General features: G+C 40.6%; 1 protein-coding gene across 3 annotated transcripts in view; it reads left to right on the forward strand.

Annotated features, from left to right (window-relative positions):
* The window catches only part of celsr2 (cadherin, EGF LAG seven-pass G-type receptor 2), a 230,372-nt gene that overhangs the window by 93,589 nt on the left and 119,715 nt on the right, over window positions 1–17,068 (forward strand). For all 3 annotated transcript variants that reach the window (XM_062053464.1, XM_062053480.1, XM_062053471.1), the window contains exon 2: window positions 8,065–8,769. In XM_062053464.1, coding sequence (XP_061909448.1) covers window positions 8,065–8,769 — 705 coding nt within the window. The remainder of the gene's footprint in view (window positions 1–8,064; window positions 8,770–17,068) is intronic.

Genomic DNA, 17,068 nt, shown 5'->3' on the forward strand with positions numbered 1-17,068 from the left:
TTAAAGTTAAAGTCCTGTTAAAATCCCAACGATAGTCACACACACATACTAGGTGTGGTGAAATTATCCTCTGCATTTCACCCATCCCCATGTTCACCCCCTGGGAGGTGAGTGAGGGGAGCAGTGAGCAGCAGCGGTGGCCGCGCTCGGGAATCATTTATCAATCAATCAATCAATGTTTATTTATATAGCCCTAAATCACAAGTGTCTCAAAGGGCTGCACAAGCCACAACGACATCCTCGGTACAGAGCCCACATACGGGCAAGGAAAAACTCACCCCAGTGGGACGTCGGTGAATGACTATGAGAAACCTTGGAGAGGACCGCATATGTGGGTAACCCCCCCCCCCCCCCCCCCCCCCCCCTCTAGGGGAGACCGAAAGCAATGGATGTTGAGTGGGTCTGACATAACATTGTGAAAGTCCAGTCCACATTTAGTGATCTAACCCCCAGTTCCAACCCTTGATATTAAGTGCCAAGCAGGGAGGCAACGGGTCCCATTTTTATAGTCTTTGGTATGACTTGGCCGGGGTTTGAACTCCAGTCTTCCAGTCTCAGGGTGGACACTCTAACCACAAGGCCACTGAGCATAGTGTTGTTGTCTTGTGTACACAAGTGTGTGTGTGTGTGTGTGTGTGTGTGTGTGTGTTGACAGTACAGTCTCAATTAGTTCCACTTGCTTCTGTACTTCCTTCCACCCGGGTCAGGTATTATCACAGTGTCGGAATCTCTTGACTGACAACAGAAGGATTATAACCGTGTCCAACATGCTTGTGTCTCGCTTCCACTATGACCCGTTCTCCTCATCCTCTTCTTCTTCTTCTTCTTCTTCTTCTTCCTCCACTCTACCCTCCCTCCCTTCCTTGGCACCCTGTGTTTAAACTCTCCCGATGCCAAACGGTGATCTGGTAACTTTGGGGCGGTGCTCCTTTGTTGCTTGTGTATGTTCACAGGTTCTGCCCTCTGGTCGGCATCCAGACCACACAAACAAAGCGTTCAATTGATTTTTTTTTTTTGGGGGGGGGATTATATTCAGTTCTGATATTTTCTCAAAACTGGGAGTATGCGTTCATTTGCTTGTCGCTGTCAAATTTACAGACGCAGCTAGAATGTGTCATCAACATGCATTATTATGATACAACTCTATCGTCGGCCAATTTTAGATCATTTATATCGTATAAATCAATCAATCAATTAGTTATTTATTTAGACCTTAATCACAAATGTCTCAAAGGACTGCACAAACCACAACAACATCAACGGCTCTGATCCCACATCAGGGCATGAAAAACCTCAACCCAATGGGCACAATGAGAAACCTTGGAAGGGACCGCAGATGTGGGTGACCGGTGCAATGTATGCCGAGTGGATACGGTTAATAATGTGAGAGTCCAGTCCATAATGAGGCCAGCAGGGGATCCTCTTGAATGGAGACAAGTCAGCATCGCAGAGACGTCAGCAATTGATGCACAGAGGAGTGGTCCATCCTGGGTCTCGACTTGGAGCAGCTAGTGCATCCTCTGTGGAAACGGATCCGCAGCCACCTGTTTACCTCTCCATGCAGGAAAGGGGGGCAGAGTAGAAAAGAGACGGCAGATCAACTGGTCTAAAAAGGGGTCTATTTAAAGGTTGGAGTATACAAATTAGTTTTAAAATGGGACTTAAATGCTTGTACTAAGGTAGCATCTCTAACTGTTACTTGGAGCCCGAATAAAAAACACTCTATAGCCCGTAGACTTTTTTTGGACTCTGGGAATCACTAATAAGCCGAAGTTATTTGAACGCAGATTTCTAGCCAGGAAATATGGTACAATACAATCAGCAAGATAAGATGGAGCCAGACTGTTTAGTATTTTTTACGTAAGTAGTAAAACCTTAAAGTCGCATCTTAAGTGCACAGGAAGAATGCAGTGCCAAGAACCGTACCTTGTGGAACTCCGCACGTTATCTTAACATACTCCAAGCTCATGTTGTCATGGGATACACACTGCATCCTGTCAGTAAGATAGGAGTTGAACCAAGAAAAGGGTAAATATGACATACCGATACGTGTTTTGATGCGTTCTAATAAAATGTTGTGATTGACGGTATAGGAAGCAGCGCTAAGATCAAGTAGCAGCAACATGGATGACGCGTCAGTATCAATAGATCATTAGTCACTTTTGAGAGGGCTGTCTCCGTAGAGTGCTTTGCCCTGACACCGGACTGAAAGGGTTCACAGAGATTGTTAGACAACTGTTCATTTAGCTGCTGTTTATACTCTATATTCTTATGGAAAAACACCTATGATGAATGTAGAAACCAACTTCACTAAAGTTAGTTTTGTGTCAGTAGTTAAAATGCTTCACCTGATGCAATTTGATGGGATTGTACATGTATTTATTTATCATGTATAATTTTACTCTTGCTGTCCAAGACTTAGAAAAAGTGATGCTTGGTGGTCACAAGTGACAGTGTCGTCTTGAAGGTACTGAAGGTTTCCATGACCTGCTCTGGGAACAAGAGGCAACAATACAAGTGATTATCTGCACTGAGAACAACTTCAACTGTTGAACCGGAGACTTGGCATGTAAAATCCTAAACGTCCATTTCTGCTTCCGGGACAAAGAAAGACAACGTTTGCAGTGAAAGCAGGCATAGAAATTCCTGATTAGCAGCTTGGACTGTACTGAAAGGGAACATAAGCTTGTTCTTTTTTCGGCCCGGCCTGGCGTACATCTGTTATCTTTTGTGGAGCAAACAAAAATTCTTCTGATGAAGAAAGTGTTTCTTGTAAGCGTCCTTCTATTTAGTTTGCAATTTGGCAGCTTTTAAAGACACAATCTTTCCTTTGGTCATGTGTGCTGGAGTGTGAACGCCTCATGAACTATAGACATGACCAGTGGCGTAACCCCAAATTGTGGGCCCTCATACACAAGACTCCTGAATGGCCCCCGACCCCACCTTAAACCCACAACACCGCCTCACACACACTTGGTATGTTATCAAAAACCAAAAAAACTATTTATTGCATAAACTCGGTTGGAACCATCTTTTTAAAAGATGAGATTAACATAGCTAGGGCTGCAACGATTAATCCGATTATTAATGCAAACATGCCAGAAATTAAATTTTAATGTTGATGATGTGCATTTTTCTAATAAAAAACAAAATTAAGGTTATGGCTAGCAAAAAAGTATTTAATCGTGTATTTGAACTATTCAGTCTAAAATACGCATTGAGGCTATAACTTGTGCATATCGATTACATCGATTAATGGAACAAACTAACAGATTAGTTGATTACTAAAATAATCTCGATAGCTGCAGCCCTAAATATACAAAACCCAAAACCAGTGAAGTTGGCAAGTTGTGTAATTTGTAAATAAAAACAGAATACAAATTTCCAAATCAACTTATATTCATTTGAATAGACTGAAAAGACAAGATATTTTATGTTCGAACTAAGAAACTTAATTTTTTTTTTTTTTTTAAATCATTAACAAATGTTTGGGAACTGAGGAGACCAATTTTGAAGCTTTTCAGGTGGAATTCTTTCCCATTCTTGCTTGATGTACAGCTTAAATTGTTCAACAGTCCGGGGTCTCCGTTGTGGTATTTTAGGCTTCATATTGCACCACATATTTTCAATGGGAGACAGGTCTGGACTACAGGCAGGCCAGTCTAGTACCCGCACTCTTTTATTATGAAGCCACGCTGTTGTAACACGTGGCTTGGCGTTGTCTTGCTGAAATAAGCAGGGGCATCCTTGATAACGTTGCTTGGATGGCAACATATGTTGCTCCAAAACTTGTATGTACCTTTCAGCATTAATGGTGCCTTCACAGATGTGTAAGTTACCCATGCCTTGGGCACTAATACACCCCCATACCATCACAGATGCTGACTTTTGAACTTTGCGTCTAAAAAAATCCGGATGGTTCTTTTCCTCTTTGTTCCGGAGGACACGACGTCCACAGTTTCCACAAACAATTTGAAATGTTGACTCATCAGACCACAGAACACTTTTACACTTTCAACATAGATGGTGAAATCCTTAAATTCCTTGCATTAGCTGTTTGAGAAATGTTGTTTTTAAACAATTTGCTCACGCATTTGTTCACAAAGTGGTGACCCTCATCCCATCCTTGTTTTTGAATGACTGAGCATTTCATGGAAGCAGCTTTTATACCCAATCATGGCACCCACCTGTTCCCAATTAGCCTGTTCACCTGTGGGATGTTCCGAATAAATGTTTGATGAGCATTCCTCAACTTTCTCAGTCTTTTTTGCCACTTGTGCCAGTTTTTTTAAAACATGTTGCAGGCATCCAATTCCAAATGAGCTAATATTTGCAAAAAACAACTGAGTTTTCCAGTTTGAACGTTAAGTATCTTGTCTTTGCAGCCTATTTAGTTGAATATAAGTTGAAAAGGATTTGCAAATCATTGTACTCTGTTTTTATTTACGATTTACAGACCGTGCCAACTTCACTGGTTTTGGGTTTTGTATATATAGAACAGGGGTTCTTAACCTTTTTGACCCTGGTGCCCCGCTTTTCTTTTACAAAGGGTTCGGGGGCCCGCTCAAATATTAACACTAAAGTAATTATCTTACTCTTGGTTTTGATTGTATTCAATAATTATATATAACACTATTACAATTTACAAACTTGTCAAATAATATGAACACATAAACTTTAGGCACAGATCAGGCTGATTAGAAAAATAAGTACTAACCAAAAATAAGTATAGGAAGGGACTCATAAATTAGTGACTAAAATAAATCTACATTGATGTGCAAAATAAATAAACTAAATTGATAATAGATTTGTTTAACTAAACTGTCAATAAAATTAAAGAGCAAATGAAAATACAGCTTCACCATTTTAGTCATAATTTTTGCGCCTAAGAAACGTCTCTCTAAACTTAGCTCAAAACTTTAGTTTGTTTGATATTGCCATTACTGCCACAAGTGGTGGAAAGGTTTAGTACAACTAAGTAACATATATTTTTGGTGGCCTTTGAGGGGGCCAAACACAGATCTTGAACATATGTAGATGTGTTTTTTTTTAAGTTAGTTTGTTTTTTCACCAAAAAATGCCTCCAAATTCTATACAAAGTAGCCAGAATATGAGTTTCCATAAATAATCAGATAATCTGACATTATTCACTTAAATATGATTAGAAATCTGTCAAGTTTCAACATAATAGATTCATCATAACACTGATATATTATTATGAATTTTGACAGAAAACTTGTATTTTTAGAAGTAAATCTCCTGAGGATTAAGCCTCCCCCTAACTTAAAAAACTAGTGACGCCTCTGTTTCTAGCTTTAATCGAGGGTCCTTGAATGTGCCAGTTATTTGTATTAAGATGCAAAACAGAAATTGTACATAACTTTCTCGTATGCTGCTACAGATAGATTTATTATATTTTTACCTCTCTTTTATCACCTCATCCTTTTTCCAAAATGCTGGTGCTGAGTGTAAATGCTTAAAGGTGAACTTTGATGATATTGTGACATCTGTGTTGAGGGAAGTGTTCCTGCTAGATTTGCCACTGTTAAGGTGGAATACATTTTTTTGCATTTTTAATGGGGGACGTTGTCGTCTTGGACATTGTTCATTTGATTCAAACAGCCTTGTTATCGAACTTTCACTGCTAGATTTATTTTATTTTATATTTATGATGTAACTTTTATATAACTTAAGTATTCAAGTATTTTTAAGTATTTATAAGCATTTAAGTATTTTTTTTATGCTGCCCTTTTTTTTGCTGGGGCTGTTACATATACTGTAATATTGTACAGGGTAATTGGGATTTGTTATATATTATATATATTATATAAAGATATATTATAATACAGGGGTCCCCAAACTACGGCCTGCGGGCCGGACACGCCAGCATCCAAAATTCGGCCTGTGGGAAGTCCCAAGTTATAAATTATAATTTTTTAAAATCTGTCCTTTATAATTAATTTTCTACCTCTTGTTACTCTCTGTGTCTCCTTGCCGCTCAGGCAAATCATATTGTCTAAAAATGCATTTTCCCATCGACATAACATCATTGTGCTCGCTTTGCAGTGTCGGGCGAGCGCACGGCAAGTGCGCGCTCTTTTAGTCAATTAGTGCGCGAGGAATATATATAAATATACAGCCCGGCCCCCGGCCAAATTGTTTTAACTCAATGCGGCCTCCGAGTCAAAAAGTTTGGGGAACGCTGATATAATATAATAATGATTTTTTTTAAAAAGGGTTATACTTGTAAATATATCAGTATATATTATATACTGTATATTTAATATGTAAATATTACATATATGTTATATTTTATATTGCTACTATGGTACATTTTTAGTCTACTTGATACCTTTTTGTTTTCGCCCTCTTTTAGTGCCCTTGTGTGCATTATCCTTTTCATCCTTACCCTTTCCACCTTTGTAACTGAGTTACTGTGTGGAACAATTTCCCTTGTGGATCAATGAAGTTTGTCAAAGTCTAAGTCTAAATCTAAATGACAGAAAAAATATCTTCAAACCTTCCAAAAGCCGAGGGGTCAGCCCTGTGCTTGGGGACCCGGTACATCCCCACTTTGATGACTCTGGTCATGACTGTAAATGACATGTGACGAACCACCTATGGCTTGGGAAGACATGCAAGCATAAATGTAATACAGATATCTTCTGATCATTAAACAAATTGTCAATAAGTCAATTACGTAGTTAGGTGCGGCTACAAAGATGTTTTACTTGTTGTTTTTTAAACATTCTCACTCAAATTTGGCAAATACGTGCTTATCCAGTGTTTTTCAACCTTTTTTGAGCCAAGGCACATTTTTTTCATTGAAAAAATTCTGAGGTACACCACCAGCAGAAATTATTAAAAACGTTAACTCAGCAGCCGATATTGACAGTAAAAAGTCGTTGTCGCAATTGTTGGACATGACTTTAAACCATAACCAAGCATGCATCACTATAGCTCTTGTCTCAAAGTAGGTGTACTGTCACGACATGTCACATCACGCCATGACTTATTTGGAGTTTATTACTGTTTTCCTGTGTGAAGGGTTTTAGTTCTTGTCTTGCGCTCCTATTTTGGTGCCTTTTCCCGTTTTGTTGGTGTTTTCCTGTAGCAGTTTCATGTCTTCCTTTGAGCGCTATTCTCTGCATCTGCTTTGTTTTAGCAATCAAGAATATTTAAGTTGTTGCTATCTTTCTTTATGGGGACATTGTTAATTGTCATGTCATGTTCGTATGTACTTTGTGGACGCCATCTGCTCCACACGCTGTAAGTTTTTGCTGTCGTCCAGCATTCTGTTTTTGTTTACTTTTCAGCCAGTTCAGTTTTAGTTTCCCTAAGCTTCATGCCTTTTCTTGGGGGCACTCACCTTTTGTTTGTTTTTGGTTTTACCATTTGATACCTTTTCACCTGCATGCTGCCTCCCACTGTCGTCTGCCTATTGGGATCACGACAAACCATCGTCGCCTCACACGACCTGTTCCCGACATCTACAAAGCAATTAGCTACCGGCTGCCACCTACTGATATGAAATAGTATTACATTGTTACGCTGCCGAGCTCTTGACAGCACCGACACTCAACAACGGCACATTATTTGCAGACTATAATTGTTTGTGAAAAATATTTTTACCCCAAATAGGTGAAATTACATAATCTCCCACGGCACACCAGACTGTATCTCACGGCACACTAGTGTGCCGCGGCACAGTGGTTGAAAAACGCTGTGCTAATCAGTCCCCTATAGGTATGTACCAAATTTGGTAGTGATCCCAATAAACACCCCAAAGTTACAGTGGGCTGTTTTATAGAGCGCATTGAGCTAAGTGAGAAATTCCAAGTCAATCCGACTTAAGTTTGTTGTATTTATCCAATCCAATCCACTTTATTTATATAGCACATTTAAACACCAAAATGTTTCCAAAGTGCAGAGTTTGGAAACTCAGACACTTAATAGCACAAACAGCAGAGTTTGGGTGCATGTTTTGACAAGTTTGAACCTTTTTGTGTGCAGAAGTTGAGGTGTAGAAGGGTGTTGATGAAGTGTTCCTCTCTGTGTGTGCAGATGGCGTCCACTCGGTGTCTGCCCAGTGCCTCCTCCAGGTCACCATCATCACAGACGAGATGTTATCCAACAGCATCACGCTGAGGCTGGCCAACACCTCCCAGGAGCACTTCCTCTCTCTGTTGCTCACCCAGTTCCTGGACGGCGTGGCCCGCGTGCTCTCGGCGGCGCCCCAAGACGTCGTCATCTTCAACATCCAGGACGACACGGACGTCAGCGCCCGCATCCTCAACGTCAGCCTCTCTGTGGCCGTTGCGGGCGACAGCCCCCGGCGACCCTTGGGCCAGGGTGATCAGGGAGAGGAGGGTGACGGGAGAGAGGCGGAAGGCGGCGGGGCAGAGTTTTTTGGCTCCGAGGAGCTCCAGGAGAGACTCTACCTCAACCGCAGCCTGCTGGCTCAGATCTCCTCCCAGGAAGTCCTGCCGTTCGACGACAACATCTGCCTCCGCGAGCCCTGCGAGAACTACATGAAGTGCGTGTCCGTGCTCAAGTTCGACAGTTTGGCGCCCTTCGTGGCGTCCGACACCATCTTGTTCAGGCCCATCCACCCCATCGCTGGCCTGCGCTGCCGCTGTCCCGCCGGCTTCACGGGGGATTACTGCGAGACCGAGATCGACCTGTGCTACTCCAAACCCTGCGGAGCTCATGGCGTGTGTCGCAGCAGAGAGGGGGGCTTCACCTGCGAGTGCATGGAGGACTACACAGGTAAGAAAGCACAAAACATGGCTGGATGTTTAGCATGTAAGATAGTGTGGCCGTGCGACAGTACGTTCAGGGCTGTACGCTTAGCTCGTTCACTTGCAGCACCTGTGCTACTAAATGAAAAAAATTAGTAGCACAGAAATTTTTTTGTTGCACAGAAAAAATTTTGTATCAATATGAAATGTCTTAAATATCACTATTTCATTATTAACACTAGAGGTACACATGTGACCTCATACATACAGTCGTGGTCAAAAGTTTACATACACTTGTAAAGAACATAATGTCATGGCTGTCTTGAGTTTCCAATCATTTCTACAACTCTTATTTTTTGTGATAGAGTAATTGGAGCACATACTTGTTGGTCACAAAAAACATTCATGCAGTTTGGTTCTTTTATGAATTTATTATGGGTCTACTGAAAATGTGAGCAAATCTGCTGGGTCAAAAGTATACATACAGCAATGTTAATATTTGCTTACATGTTCCTTGGCAAGTTTCACTGCAATAAGGCGCTTTTGGTAGCCATCCACAAGTTTCTGGTTGAATTTTTGACCACTCCTCTTGACAAAATTGGTGCAGTTCAGCTAAATATGTTGGTTTTCTGACATGGACTTGTTTCTTCAGCATTGTCTACATGTTTAAATCAGGACTTTGGGAAGGCCATTCTAAAATTCTAGCCTGATTTAGCCATTCCTTTACCACTTTTGACGTGTGTTTGGGGTCATTGTCCTGTTGGAACACCCAACTGCGCCCAAGACCCAACCTCCGGGCTGATGATTTTAGGTTATCCTGAAGAATTTGGAGGTAATCCTACTTTTTCATTGTCCCATTTACTCTCTGTAAAGCACCAGTTCCATTGGCAGCAAAACAGGCCCAGATCATAATACTACCACCACCATGCTTGACGGTAGGACCATGCTTGACGGTAGGTATGGTGTTCCTGGTATTAAAGACCTTACCTTTTCTCCTCCAAACATATTGCTGGGTATTGTGGCCAAACAGCTCAATTTTTGTTTTATCGCTTTCATGGCTAAATCAGGCTAGAATTAAGGTTTTAGAATGGCCTTCCGAAAGTCCTGACAATGGACAATGCTGAAGAAACAAGTCCATGTCAAAAAACCAACACATTTAGCTGAACTGCACCAATTTTGACAAAAAAGTGGTCAAAAATTCAGCCAGAAGCTTGTGAATGGCTACCAAAGGCGCCTTATTGCAGTGAAACTTGCCAAGGGACATGTAACCAAATATTAACATTGCTATATGTATACTTTTGACCCAGCAGATTTGGTCACATTATTAGTTGACCCATAATTAATTCATAAAAGAAAACATTCATGAATGTTTTTTGTGACCAACAAGTATGTGCTCCAATCACTCTATCACAAACAAATAAGAGTTGTAGAAACTATTTGAAACTCAAGACAGCCATGACATTATGTTCTTTACAAGTGTTTGTAAACTTTTGACCACGACTGTATAAACACAATGCCATAATAAGGCCTACTGTAATGCTCAATTAAACAGAGAACATCTCTAAACTGTGCTAACACTCTCGCTAACACGATCGTAGGGCTGGGCCATATGGTCAAAACTCCATCCATCCATCCATTTTCTACTGCTTGTCCCTTACGGGGTCGCGGGGGATGCTGGAGCCTATTCCAGCTGCACATGGGCGGAAGGCGGGGTACACCCTGAACAAGTCGCTACCTCATCGCAGGGATCAAAACTCATATACCGATATAGTTTGGCCCATAAACTAACCTATAAATAGAAATATTCGTTGATGTAACTAAATACTGTATGTCCACCATGCCTTGAGTTTAAATTTTCGGGGCTGATGGGGATCCCAAATACACAAAAACAGGTACTAACAAGTAAGAAAAGTAGGTTTTGCAGAATAAGATTCCAATTTAAGAGGTGTTTTGAGATAAGAAAAAAGAAAAAGCCTTGGAAATTATATAAGAAAAATCTAATATAATTTTCAATCTTCTTGAAAAAAATATTTGGCTATGCTCAATTCTTCAGATAACAAAAACACAAAAGAACAAAATGTGGAATAAAGTGCTCTGGTTTAAGAGGACAGGTTTGAAGGTCCGCAGCAACATGAAAATAATTGACCTTTTAACAATGGTGTTTTTATAGATAAACATTATTACAGGACATACACACAAAGATGTTAACCAGGTACACCAACCTACCAACTGCTTCATGATGTTGTGTGACTGGCTGTGTTCTGAAAATTACTTTGAAAAAGTCATTAATTATAGTTACTCGTTACTTTACCATAAAAATAATTGCATTGCTAACGGAATTACTCTTTAATAAATGTAATTAATTACAAGGGAAAGTAGCAAATATGTTACCTAAAAAAACTTCACATAGCTGTCATAATGCAGTTAAGATAAGTTTCAGTGTATGCGTCTGTGCGTGTGCCTTTAAAAGGCGGTGTCTGTTGCCTAGTGACGTCAGCGAGTTAATAATCGCTCAGAGCTTGAGCTGTTTTTGTTACTTTTGTAGGCTAGCAGCAGCAGTTTGTAGGCTCTGACGGCAGCTCTTCTGAAACTTTCAGTGTTTTGTGTTACCTCTGTTTAACAAATAGATTGAATGTGTTTCCATGGCTGTATGTTCTTGTCAACTAACGGGGTATTATCTGAACGGCAAGTTTGTCACACCAATCATTGCTGTTCCATATCACCTCTGTTGTAATTGTATTGCATGTTCTAAATTAACTGAAACTAACTAACTAACTAACCCTCGTAGTTACTAGTACACAGTGCAGTTTGTGTCAAGTTTTAAGGTAGTGAAAAACATTTTGTATTTTACTGAACAGTTTCTCCAACTAAGAATTGTATTCATTTCGTGTTGGAAGGACACACAAATCTCTGCAGCGCACAACAAGTCACTTTCACAATCACAGTCCATTTGGTTATGGTTATGGTTTAAGTTTATTTCAAACATGCTACACAGAAATACAAAATTTTACTCTATTTTGATCAACTTTGGATGGATTTATTTTTGGGAGCAAAATGCGATGAAAGGTTTAACATCTGCATTAGCATGTGTGCTACTTTTGTCTTTAAAAAAATAAAAATAGCACAGCCTATTTTCAGTCGCAAATACGACTAAAATGCTCGCACTGTACAATGCTGACGTTGTGTAAACCTTTCCCTGGCGCTTTAAGAGCTACGCCTTACAATGAGTTGACAACACTGGGCTTATAGCTAGCGCTGCTTGACTTAACTCTCTATCAGTGTTGATGTGTGGTTGCTGGTTCGAGCCCTATGTGTGTGCAGGATGACCATTAACTTCATTCGTCGCAAGCAAACAATAATAGTTAAAGAGACACAGGGAGTGTTATTAAACCTAATCTTATGATTACAAGAAGCACTTTCACTGCAAATGTTGATCCGAAATCAGAGATATCAAACTAGCAGGAGTGTATGATGGAGGGAGGAGCGAGCCACCGTAGTGTACGGTGGTGCCTCCAATAAGGCAATATTGCCTGTACTGCGACGTAGGTGGGGGTGAGAAAATCAAGTGCTCCTCCTTGTAAATTACCCTGAGCTCATTGTAAGCACACATGGCGTCAATTTTGTGGGACGTCTTTACTGTTTCAAAGGAAGACATTTTACGCATTTGCACCAAATCTGCAAACACTCCACAAAAAGGAAAAAAAAAACATTAAGCTTCAACACATAAAACCTTTTATTAGCCACCTGAGACGCCAGCATGGGTACGGTGGTGTTTTCAATGCTTTCGCATACTGCTGATTACAACAGTCAATTTAATTACATATGTTGATCCAAAATCAGAGAAGTCTACGTCTAGCTAGTCCATAACTTCTCAATTATATTCTGTTACGACTATAAATAGTAGGATTCTCAAAAAAGATGTTCGAAAGAATCACGGTTCTTATTTGTAACGATTCTTTATCAATTTAAAAATATTTAAAAAAAATTGATTTTTTTTTATTTTTACTTTTATTTTTTATTAGTTTTTTAATCTGTCCTGTCCAGCCACTCAGGCAAATCATATTGTTGATGTGGATGACCATATCTACTGTACAGGTTTACTTTAGAAAAGAGAAGTATTTGTTGCCTTAGCAGTGGGTCGAATTTTATTAAAGAAAAACAAATTTCTTTTAAGTGATATAGAAACTGATCAGAGCTGTCTTATCTATTTTATAGAGGAATGTAGTTAATCATAGAACTGGCACCCAATGTTATAAAAAAAGTATTGATTTTGAATCGAGAATCGTTTTAAATCGCAAAATGTATTCTGAATTGAATATTTACCCCCAAGAATCGAATTGAATCATGTGGTACCCAAACATTCACAGCCCTACTAATTGGTATACTTTGTCTGTAAAATTGTTATAAGTAAACTGCTGCATAACATTGTATGCTTAGTAACATTACAAAAAACAAATAAGGAAGAAATATACATCAACTTATAAGAAAAATAGGTTTATTAACATTATTGTTTAGTCTGTAACAAAAAAGATTTAAAATACAATCAATTTCCCTGAAATTTCAAAATCTGTGTAATCCCTTTGACGGACTTGAGCCATTTGACACCGAAAAATAAAATTAAATAAACTTAATACATGATAATACGTTCAAACTTATCAGCAACATTACCTCAGGAGCACAATACATAAAACACTTTAACCTACAAAACAAGAATAGATAAAACAATTTGTGCTGATTTTTTTTTAAAAACAAAATGAGGAAGTCAGGATTAATGGCTACAATGAGGACCTATTGTAGTGCACAGCTTTTCAAAGTGGGGTTTGAAGCATGATACTAAAAGCATGTTTATGGGGTCACACGCGCCCCCTTGGCATCGCACTGCGCTCCACCAACCCCAGGGCCCACCCCACTATTTGAGAAGAACTGAGCTCGCAGGATGGTTTGGGGAGGGAGGAGCAAGCCGGCATAGTGTACAGTAGCGCTTTGGCAAAGAGGCCTAATCCAAAGTTGCAAAAATAAAAAAAAGTTTAGGGTTGCACAATAAATACTTGACTAAAAATTATCAGGCCGATATGAGAAAACCTCATAGCCATAGCACACATAAACATGTGTGTAAGAGGGAACCATCAAAGAACACAAAGGACATTAAATACATTAAAAGAGCAAAGCTGATGCAACCAGCTGCCATTCCAGCAGTCACATTTTTACATACAGCTACAAAAGTAAAACAACAACAAAAAACTAATAATAATTAACCAATAATATATATTGCGCACACACGATTGCACCATGCATAGACAAGCAACTAAACAAAAACATAATTTCAACACCCATATACACTGTGGTGGCCTCTGCTGTGTTCCACGCCATCATCTGCTGGGGTGGGGGGAGAATGGCCAGAGACAGGAGCAGACCCAACAAAGCAACCAAGAGAGCCGACTCCACCCTCAGCCAGTGTCCAGTCTGCATGGCTGAGCGAGGATGCGTCTAAGGCAGGGGTCGGCAACCCGCGGCTCCGGAGCCGCATGCGGCTCTTTGACCACTCTGATGCGGCTCAGCTGCATACTTGCCGACCCTCCCGATTTTCCCAGGAGACTTACAGATTTCAGTGCCCCATAGTGTTGTGTCGTTCGCGAACGATTCGTTCAAAAGAACAAATCTTTTGAGTGAACGTACTGAACCGAATCACTTCATGAACTGATTCGTTCCTTTCTCAGTTCAGTTGAGCTCCGCCGCGACCATGCCGGTATGAGTGGAACTGGCGCATTCTGTGACTCACTGAACCCTCGACGTCGGCGAACGACGCAGCCAATGAGAGGGCGGGGGAGGGACTGAGCGAACGATTCGTTCACTGCGGATTAACGACATGAATCACTCAGTGAACGACAACGCTCTCGCTCTCTGCTCTGCGGGGCCGGGGGTAAAGTGTAGGGCAGGCTGTTTTGAGAAGATTTAAAATAAAATTAATAACTAATGTATGTACACATACATAGGCTATTATTTACACAGTTATTGTAACAAAAATACATTTCTCCTTTGGGATCAATTCTGATTCATATTATTATTATTATTATAATTATTATTATCCATTCTACTGCAACTGTTGTTGTTGATGTTGTTTAGTAGCTATCATCATCATTATAATAATGCTGATTTGCAATTAAACTGTACTGCTGCTGCAGAAGTGATTCGGTTCACGTACTGAACTGCGGCCACAGTGTGGCGCTGTGTCAGTCACTGATTCTAGTTATTCGTACAGTCAAAAGAACTGCAGAAGTGATTCGGTTCACGTACTGAACTGCGGCCACAGTGTGGTGCTGTGTCAGTCACTGATTCTAGTGATTCAGTACAGTCAAAAGAACTGCCGATCCCATGAAAACAAGCCACATGAAAACAAACACACGTCCCCATTATCTCAACACATAAAGTTATGAGAGTAGACTACTAGTCTACTAGCAGTCTACTGGCAGGGGGTAAAGTGTAGGGCAGGCTGTTTTGAGAAGATTTAAAATAAAAATAATAACTAATGTATGTACACATACATAGGCTATTATTTACACAGTTATTGTAACAAAAATACATTTCTCCTTGGGGATCAATTCTGATTCATATTATTATTATTATTATTATTATTATTATCCCTTCTACTGCAACTGTTGTTGTTGTTAGATTAACGCGAGTCCCTACGCAGTGCGTGGGGACTCGCGTTCACCCTATTTGCTGCTTCTCCCGCGAATGTCTGCACTGTACTGTACTACGTACTGTACTAAGGGGCGCCCCCTTAGTGTTGTGTCGTTCGCAAACGTGATTCAGGGAGGGGCGGTAGTGTTGTGTGGGCGCCTATTTGCTGCTTCTCCCGCGAATGTCTGCACTGTACTGTACTACGCACGCCCCCCCCCCCCCCCCCTATTTTTTGATTTGGGGGGGGGGGGGATTCGGTGAACAAATTTTTTGAACAAATTATTTTAAGGAACTGATTCTAGTGATTCAGTACAGTCAAAAGAACTGCCGATCCCATCACTAGTGCCCCTCCTAGTATTCTCCCGGGGCGTATATTCTCCGGTTTTCATCTTAACAACTAAATTAAGGGCGTGCCTTTATGGCATAGTATTTATTGTCCTCTATAACCTGCACAAATAGCGTGCCAGCCCGGCCACATATTGTATGTAGCTTTTACTTGCACACGTAGGAGACAGCAAGGCATACTTGGTCAACAGCTACACAGCTTACACTGACGGTGGACCGTATAAAACAACTTTAACACTGTTACGTTACAAATATGCACCACACTGTGAACCCACACCAAAAAAGAATGACAAATACATTTCTGGAGAACCTCCGCACCGTAACACAACATAAACACAACACAACAAATACCCAGAATCCCATGCAGCCCTAACTTTCCCAGTCTACATTATATATATTTCATTTTAAATTTTCAAAAGAGTTTTGTGGCTCCCATTGATTTCTTTAATTTGTGAAACTTGTCAAAATGGCTCTTTGAGTGGTAAAGGTTGCCGACCCCTGGTCTAAGGAGACCAGGGTGTAGACACTGTAAAACTTGCCCGTCACGGTCCTCAGCGCTAGCTCTGCAGCCCTGTCTCTTCATCCGCATCTCCTCCAGTCTCTCCAAACGGACTCTGGTGTGGCAGAGACCCAGCAGCTGGTCTCCATGGCCAAAAGGCTCCCGTGAGGCAGATCCAGAAGTTCACAAAAAAAGCACCGCAGAAGTCACAAAAGTGTCACCCCTTGTCGCACAGTCCCAAAGGGTGCTGAACCAAAAGGCAAAAAAACCCACATGAAAACAAGAGGGAAACATCAAGAACACAAAAGGATGACACAAGAGCACACAGCTCCTGCCACCATACATCAGTTTACATTAAAAAAAATAGATCCAATACCTGAAAAAAAAATGCTCCAATGAGGCGAGATTACCTGTACTGTGATGTGGGTGCATGGTTAGTTTGAGCAAATCAAGCGCTCCTTTTCTCCTACTTGCGGTGTTGTAAACTTTGCCTGAGCTCATTGTAAACAAACATGGCGTCAATCTTGTGGGACTGCTTCAATGTTTCAGAGGAGGACTTTTTGCATGCTATTTGCAACAAATGTTCTGAAAACATTCCACAAAGAGGAAGAAGAAAACAGAGTTTATCAGCCACCAGAATCTGTATGGCGGTGTTTTGAAAGCCTAACGGTTAATCACAACAGTCCATTTAATTGCACATTTTGATCCAAAAATCAGAGGAGAAATCAACATCCGGCAAGAGGGAGTGTTTGGAGGTGAAGGAGTGAGCCATAACCCAAAGTGTCAAAAATAGCCGTTTTTA

Source organism: Entelurus aequoreus, linkage group LG01 (genome assembly GCF_033978785.1).
Source record: "Entelurus aequoreus isolate RoL-2023_Sb linkage group LG01, RoL_Eaeq_v1.1, whole genome shotgun sequence".
NCBI lineage: Eukaryota > Metazoa > Chordata > Actinopteri > Syngnathiformes > Syngnathidae > Entelurus > Entelurus aequoreus.